The 8,496-nt window shown below is 53.5% G+C and overlaps 1 protein-coding gene across 1 annotated transcript in view; it reads left to right on the top strand.

The window, feature by feature from the left end:
- Positions 1-8,126, top strand: part of LOC119089694 (putative 3',5'-cyclic phosphodiesterase pde-5) — an 85,748-nt gene extending 77,622 nt beyond the window's left edge. Inside the window, 2 exon segments of the mRNA XM_037212502.1 lie at positions 2,483-2,563; positions 7,834-8,126. Coding sequence (XP_037068397.1) covers positions 2,483-2,563; positions 7,834-8,055 — 303 coding nt within the window. The 3' untranslated portion in view covers positions 8,056-8,126.
- Positions 8,127-8,496: the final 370 nt, after the last annotated feature.

Genomic DNA, 8,496 nt, shown 5'->3' with positions numbered 1-8,496 from the left:
CGTGTGTCAGGTGTTAAAGATCAATCAGAGAAGTTTTTCAAATCTTTTCATTTCAGTGCAACTGTTCAGTAGCAGCTCGCCGCCATGGCACTCATCGTTAAAATGTTAACCATTCTGCTTTCAAGAGCAACTGCGTCCCAATCAGAGGTGCTTGCAATGTCACCGTGCCATCGCTGCTGTGCTGGGCCTGAGGCGGTACTGCCGGCCCTGGACAGCAGTGACCGCCAGTATCACAACTTGAGCCCCCAGTACAGCGTCTGGACCTACCTGTGGCCGCGTTGGGGACGACCGGGTTCTGTCGGCTACCGTCGCGTTAAGTGCCATGCGCCATGCGCAGTAAAGCTATGCACCCCTGGCACATGCTGTTGCCTGTAGCCCAGTGGTTACATAACATCTGTCAAGTATGTTTTATAGATAAAAAAGACATCATGTGTATTTCTTGTAATAACTCGCAGCACGTTTCACAGCGCGACAGCTGCATTTGCAGGCTATACGTGTTATATATATATATATATATATATATATATATATATATATATATATATATATGCATTACTAATCAGGATATCGGTGTACTCAATATTTCTATCGCCAGCCAGTGACCGCATTCACTGTGTTTCATCTCAACTCTAAAAAAATTGGTGACAACGGGATTCGATCCGGCGCCTGGACGTCGCGGCACGTGCATGGGTCTACGCTTTGCTTGATGGCTCAAAAAGGAGTGCCACAGCACACAGTTTTGATCCCGAATTTTGAAAGAGGATTGTTCAAACTGAATTTCTATGCACTTTCTGTGCATATATATTTTCAATATTTAGAAAACCGTGGGCCTGAAAAAGGCATTTTAGCATGGGTACCCTATGTCTAGTCATGAATTGTGTGCCGTTGCTGCCATATTTTGTACTAGACTTTGGACCCCCGAGTGACAACGGTTATGCACTATCTTCTCTGGCGCAGACAGTACGCCATCCTGGTGCCAGAACGGCTGAATTTCTCTTTAAGCCTTGGGTGTATAAGCTTAAGCACCACTCACCGGTGCAGGGTAATTTAACCAGTTGTCAACACATGAATGGGTGGCCTGCTGTTGCGCAGTGGATTCGCAAACACTGGCACTATTGACGGGATTTCCGCGCGGACATGAGGGAGGCTGCCATTATCTTTCCAGACAGGTACTAGGCGCTCGACTGTATTGAGCAACGTTTGTAAGATGCTCTGAAAGCACCCACATGTTCAGGCTTTGTTTGATTGCTTAGTTAGCACAAGCGTTTGCACGCTTGCTTCGCTGCGCCAATGAAAAACGCAGAATTTTTAATATATTTCTTTTGCAGTTTAAATCACGGTTCTGGGTGCCCTCGTTATCGATTTGCGATGTGGCGTAAAACGAGAAAACCACCGGTAATGATCAAATCTATCTTGCCGGCTCGTGCACACGTGACACACAGCTCGTGCAACGTGACAATTCATGCAACGTGATTGTCAGTTCGATTCTCTATCAATGCATGTCACTCCCCAGTGGCACCATGCCCTGGGTATTGCGATATGCCATACAGCTGTAAAACCTGTCAAAAATACGAAATTTAGTATTTCCGGAGCGTGTGGATATGACACGTAAGCCGTGCGTAGGTACACGTGGTTACACACGACATGCCATTCCATTCATTATCGCGGCATGCCAGTCGCGTGTGACTGCGTGCTCTGAGTGCAGAAGTGTGGCGTAAAGCGTAAAAACCAACGACATCAGTAAAGTGGATCTTCACAGCTAGTGTGAACGTCGAACGTGACACGTGCGCATCTTATCTTACAGCACGTGATTGCCCGTTAGATTGCCAATCGAAGCATAGCACTCTCAAGTCGCTTCGTGCACCGGGTGCCGCGATATCGCAAAAAGCGTAAACACGTCGAAAATGACCAATTTCGACACGTGGACACCATTACACGTAGCGCGTATAACCAGTCATTTCTGTCTTGTCCTTCCATTTCTTATCGAAGCGTACCAGTGTGCGTCCCGAGTGCGTCCGTGTCCTGGGCACCGAGAATTCGCACAAAACGTGTAAACCCGTGAAAGAAGGCAAAATCCACCTTTTGCGATGTCAATTAACGGTGGCCACCTGTCGTGTTCGCCAATCACGCCCACCTGCCTGTCGTGTTGACCAATCACAGGAGGCCGTCTGTTGTGCTCCCAGTCATCGGTGCCGCCTGTTGTGCTCGTCAGTCACAGATGTCTGCCCGTGTGTTATGAACCGACAGTCATGACCCATGTGTCGCCTAGACCAATCACGGTCGCCCCGCTGTCGCGCTGACCAATCACGGGCGCCCGCCTGCCGTGTTGACTAGGGCGATAATGAGCGGGCGCTGGGTCGCGAGCCGTTGCCCATGATGGACCGACTCCAGGCGGAGAACCAGCCGTCCACGCAGGTGGGTGGGGCGCCGCGCGACGCCGCCCGCGCCGCCTCCAGTGTAGCCTCGTGCGGCGGTGTTGCAGGGTGACGCCGAAAAGCAGGCGGGCCGCACGCCCCTGCAGCTGATGGACCGCTCTCAGCATGACCAGCAGGCTCACTCTCAGGTACCCCGACCCGCCGACCCACTGGCACACCGACCCACCAGGGACTGCTGGGCCTCGGCTCCTGATCCTACTCACTGGATCTCGGACACAGGCTCGCCTGCTCTTATCCCAATGCCCTTTGCAGTTATCCTCCCTTCTCAGATACAGGATCGTAAGCACCTCCAATGGTTTATTTCACCATCACTTAAAGTATTTTCGCTTCTGCCCTACACTTCTTGGCACGCTTCTCTGTCTAGATTGCCGTTGTTTACGAGCAGAAGGCTTCTTGTTTGCATTCATGTTTTGTTCGCCTGTCTCGTCTTTCTGTAGGCGTACTACAAACGGATTTCACACTCTTTCCCTGCGTTTAAAAAAAGAGTAAAATTGCTTGTTTTGCCCTTGAGTCGCACAACAATATATCTCTGCTTGGTACATTATTTTAGCTGTAAGCGTCTTGCGCACAATGGAATTAAACACTTAAAATTCGTCGCTAAGCAAACGGAAGCACTTAGATCGTATGTCTAAGAACATACGGCATGATAGGTCAATAAACGTGCTTTACCTGTGCATTGTTAGGAGGCTTCTATGCATTATTCCACAAGTAGGATAAGCCCAGTGGTGCCCATTTCGAGTGGGTAACGAAACGACGCAGGATTGCTACAGATTTGAGGAAGTTTGCGGGTATGGGTACAGGTAAGACATTTACGAAATGTTGGGTAGACACTTAAAGAAATACTACACAATGTTACTGATCGCGCTTCTTTTAAATATACTTTGCTCCAGTTTTCCTACTTTTGCTACGATCAACTTTAAGAGTAGGCTTGGCTGTAACGTTCCTGAAACTTCTGCATAATTTAAAGACTTGAGTGCTGGAAAATGCGACCGGTTGGGTACAGAATGGATATAACTGGTACCAGTTCTATAGCGGGTGGGTTTTAACACAGTTCCATGGGAACCGGGTGGGTGTGGACAAAGCCCCATGGGTAGCATGTGGGTATGGACACAGCCCCATGGGCAGCGACTGGGTATGCACACTGTCCCATGGGTAGCAGCTGGGTGTGGACATAGTACCATGGGCAGCGGGTAGGTCTGGACACAGCCCTATGGGCAGCGGGTAGGTCTGGACACAGCCCCATGGGCAGCGGGTAGGTCTGGACACGGTTCCATGGGCAGCGGGTAGGTTTGGACACAGTCCCATGGGTAGCAGGTGGGTGTGGACACAGCCCCATGGGCAGCGGGTACGTCTGGACACAATCCCATGGGCAGTGGGGGTGTGTGGACACAGTCCCATGAGCAGCGTGTAGCGGGTAGGTCTGGACAGTCACCTGGGCAACCCAGTCATATGAGCAACGGGTAGGTTGGGTAAAGGAAAGCTCCGCTGTCAGGACTTCTAGCTCACACACGATTGTTCGTCTTCCACGCATACATTCGTTTAGTAGTACTAGACCTCTGTGTTGTGCGGAAGAGCGGAATAAACAGATTGTTAGTGCATGCCTCCATGTTTTTTTTTTAAAAACAATTCGCACATTCTGTCATGTCAGCGTGATAGCGTTTTGCACGGAATTAATCAACTTTGCCATCAAGGCGACGCACGAACTTGCGTAAAGGTGGCGGGAACTTCGGCTCACTGTGTGCAGGCGCCATGTCAAGCTACAGCAAAACACGCAAACTTCCGCCACAGTTGTAGCTTGTTGACCCCGCGCACAATCTATCAAGATCAGTGTTACAATTAGTATTACACAGCAGACACGCAAAGACACCAAACGATGTGGCATTGTGCACAACCGTTATGTAGAGCTGGGCTTGGACGGGCAAAGTTCCTTCATGTTTTTATGTAATAGCAGCATCCGCTTATGAGTTTGCTGCGCGGACCACGAGGATATGTTGAGGTCACCTTGCAAGACATGCCAGCTATGCAATTAGAGACACCAGGAGGCGCTTAAAAGTATTTCTACATCAAAAGTCGTGGTGTGCCTTGCTCGTGCTTATCTCGCTGTAGCGTCCGATCTAGCTCGTGGTTAGCTCGCTGTAGCGTCCGATCTAGCTCGTGGTTAGCTCGCTGTAGCGTCCGATCTAGCTCGTGGTTAGCTCGCTGTAGCGTCCGATCTAGCTCGTGGTTAGCTCGCTGTAGCGTCCGATCTAACTCGTGGTTAGCTCGCTGTAGCGTCCGATCTAGCTTGTGCTTAGCTCGCTGTAGCATCTGATCTAGCTCGTGGTTAGCTCGCTGTGGCGTGCGATCTAGCTCGTGGTTAGCTCGCTGTAGCGTCCGATCTAGCTCGTGCTTAGCTCGCTGTAGCGTCCGGTCTATCTCGTGGTTAGCTCGCTGTGGCGTGCGATCTAGCTCGTGGTTAGCTCGCTGTAGCGTCCGATCTAGCTCGTGGTTAGCTCGCTGTAGCATTCGATCTAACTCGTGGTTAGCTCGCTGTAGCATTCGATCTAACTCGTGGTTAGCTCGCTGTAGCATCCGATCTAGCTTGTGCTTAGCTCGCTGTAGCATCTGATCTAGCTCGTGGTTAGCTCGCTGTGGCGTGCGATCTAGCTCGTGGTTAGCTCGCTGTAGCGTCCGATCTAGCTCGTGGTTAGCTCGCTGTAGCGTCCGATCTAGCTCGTGGTTAGCTCGCTGTAGCATTCGATCTAACTCGTGGTTAGCTCGCTGTAGCGTCCGATCTAGCCTGGTGGGTTCGGACCTCAACAGCCCCGCCGTTGTGAAATTGGATAGTTTGATGAGCCGTAGCCCTCGCTCGGCCGGACACCACGACCTCAGCCGTGCAGTACACTCTCCATGCAGAGCGACACCTATGGAGACACTGGTCGGCACGCCTCAGAGTCCGTGCCTAGCTCCGTTTCGCGTCACTCGCAGTGCGCTACCAATGGGCAGCAAAAACGTTTGCCAAAGAGTGCTCATCGTCTATCTGCCATTGGTTCACTTGTCTCTCTCTCAGCTGTCACTGGTTCAGTTGTATTTGGCCCAGTGGCCCGGGGTCAGTCGCCAATAGTGCAGTCTCTCTCTCTCTCTCTCTCTCTCTCTCTCTCTCTCTCTCTCTCTCTCTCTCTCTCTCTCTCTCTCTCTCTCTCTCTCTCTCTCTCTCTCTCTCTCTCGTTTTTGAACTTATCTTCATGTGGGTCAGGGTCATACTGACCGCTTTTGGTGTTCTTTTGCATCTGTATTTCAAACCGTTGTAGCTGACGCTCTGAAGATTAGTGATTTCTCCTAAAAACAAAGTTGTCGTTACTCACGACCTGTGAACGCTTCATCTCCCAACATTGTCCAGAGGCGATCTCAGATAGGGTTTTTGTGAGGCATGTCAAGACGAGCGGCGCGCTGGTCAGACTGGACGCGCCGCATGTCAAGACGAGCGGCGCGCTGGTCAGGGTGGATGCGCCGCATGTCAAGACGAGCGGCGCGCTGGTCAGACTGGACGCGCCGCATGTCAGGACGAGCGGCGCGCTGGTCAGACTGGACGCGCCGCATGTCAAGACGAACCGCGCGCTGGTCAGGGTGGATGCGCCGCGTGTCAAGACGAGCCGCGCACTGGTCAGGGTGGATGCGCCGTCCCCTTTTCTGCGACCGTACCAGGCCGACCTTTGAGTGAAAGGAGCTGTGACAACACAAAAATGTGGGCATTGCATGTGTAGAGGCAACAAAACTATGCATGCAGTAGCCGCAACAAACTTCTTTTTTAGTTACAGCGGACAAAGAATAAGGTTAAGGTTGCTGAAGTAAGGAGACCCAATACACTGACAATTCAGAACCGTTTAACTCCGATGGAACGCCACATCTGACAGCGCTTTATACTGATGACATTTCTTTGCGAGGCACAGTACACCTAAAAGCTTCTGCTAGGGGTGAGGTCCCTCCTCTGAACTGCATACACCTGTATCCGTTACTGATACTTCACTAGCACAACAGCGGCGCATATACGTGGCATACTGCTCCATATAGGTGCTAGAGCCCGTTTTTATGCAGTGTCGTTGGCATGTACTAAACACACCACTGCAAAAAAACAAGCTGTTGTCCCCTTAGTACACCAAAGGCAATTTTTTAAAAACTGGTAATGCAAAAAAGAGTTTTGGAGTTTCAACGATCAGCTTGAGCTTGAAAACATCAGCCCAGTAGTTTTGGGGATCTTACGGGTCAAACTGAGCCCCCGCATATGATTCGAACGAAGTTCTCAGCATGAAAGTCTGATCGATACAGTATGAAAGCGCTAATTCCGTCTTCTGCACCTGATGTTTTCCTGCCATAACCAAGCATTATCTTGCGCCCAACCATTCAGCCCACACCCACTTACAGACGTCTCAAAGCGCCCAATGCTGGCGTGGTCGAAATCGGGAAATCCTGTTCGCTTTTCTGAAAGCCAAACCTCGCCTGACAGTGAGCCCTCCATGTCGCTGTGTCCCGACCGAGCCACAATGGCTGGCATGCGTGTGTGTGGCTTTCAGCTTCTGTGACGCCTGCGAGGACACTGGGAGGGGCCGCACGGGAGGGGCCGCGCGGGGCGTGGCAGGCCCGGGTTGCGCGCCGCGCCGCCCGGCCTCGGTGTGCTGCGCGGGGCCGTCGCTACCAGGGCTACTCTGCTGCTCTGTGCTCCGTTCTGGCCTCTGCGCCTGGGGCGATGGTGCTCCACCCCAGCGGTGGTGGTGCTCCGATGGCGTCACTGTGGTGGCGCCCCGCCCAACGATGACGTCACTCGATAACGACGCTGCTTACGCGCCGATGGCTTGGAGGCGGACTGATGAATGGGTGCTAGCCGCAGTGGCTGATCATTGGAGTGGTGACCTACATTTCGGCATACACCTGCATCATCTGAATGCGATGTGAGATGAGCATATTCGCGATGCGTTCCTGGCTTAATGACCGCCGCCACTTGGTCATTGCTTTTAGTGGCTACCAGCCCCATCTGGTGACTGTGTATGTCCCTACCTGGTATTTGGTGATTGTTGCACGAATGGTATGCATGCCGGCATGTCGATTGGTATTTGCCTGCCGGGTCATCTGTTTGATCGTTTAACGGCTCCCGGGCCCACAGTGATGGGGAGTCCAGAACCCGAACCTCCTCTCGAGAGTCCCATTACAACGCCATGCACTCACGAAATCTTCCCCCAGGCCGTCGTGTTCAGCATCATTAGCATTCACACCAGCCCAGTTATTGTCGGGTAGCTTGTCTACCCAGAGGCAGTGAGCCTTAAGTCGCGAGCCTTTCTGGGCCGACTGGTAGCTCCTCGCTCACGCGCCCAGCGCCGCCGATGCCGGCGCGCGCTTACCTCCGTCGTCTGCGTGCGGCGCGCAGGTCGGCTTCCTCACGGGCATCTGCATCCCGTGCTACGACCTGCTGTACCAGCTGATCCCCGAGACCCAGCTGCTGGTGGCCGGCTGCAAGAACAACCTGGCCCGCTGGATGGACATGGCCGAGGCCGGCGGCTGGCAGGAGGAGCTGAGCGCGGCCAACAGCAACACACGCTCTCGCCAGAGCGCGCAGCTGGCCGAGGCCGAGTTGAGCGAGGACAGCTAGAGCGGTACTACCAGCGCCGGCGGCCGCGGCCGACCGCCGGTCGTCAGTGGGACGCGCCGCCTCCGGGCCCCGTCGGCACCGTCGCCGCCAGCTGAGGCGGTCTGACCTCTCCGCGGGTCGGGGCACCCGGCGCGTGCGGCCCGCGGACAGGCTCTGTGTCAGGCCGCGCGGGCAGGCTCTGTGTCAGGCCGCGCGGACAGGCTCTGTGCGCTCCCTGGAGAGGCGTCCAGGGCGCCGGCCGTCCGGCGGCGCTGCCCGCCCCCCGGCGGTGACGCCCGAGCCGTCTGGTCTGCCCGTACCTCGCCATCCGAGTGTTAGCGACGGAAGAAACAGGAAGCCGTCGCACGCCAAGTTCCGATGTGTTTTTCGGCTCACTCGTTTTCACGCACGGGGTTTCACGTCGATGAGCTGGCTCCTCACGAATGCACTACACGCACCGTA

Source organism: Pollicipes pollicipes, unplaced genomic scaffold (genome assembly GCF_011947565.3).
Source record: "Pollicipes pollicipes isolate AB1234 unplaced genomic scaffold, Ppol_2.1 Scaffold_3087;HRSCAF=3621_pilon_pilon_pilon, whole genome shotgun sequence".
Classification (NCBI taxonomy): domain Eukaryota; kingdom Metazoa; phylum Arthropoda; class Thecostraca; order Pollicipedomorpha; family Pollicipedidae; genus Pollicipes; species Pollicipes pollicipes.
The sequence above is the reverse complement of the archived record's forward strand: the minus strand, read 5'-3'. Positions and strand labels throughout refer to the sequence as shown.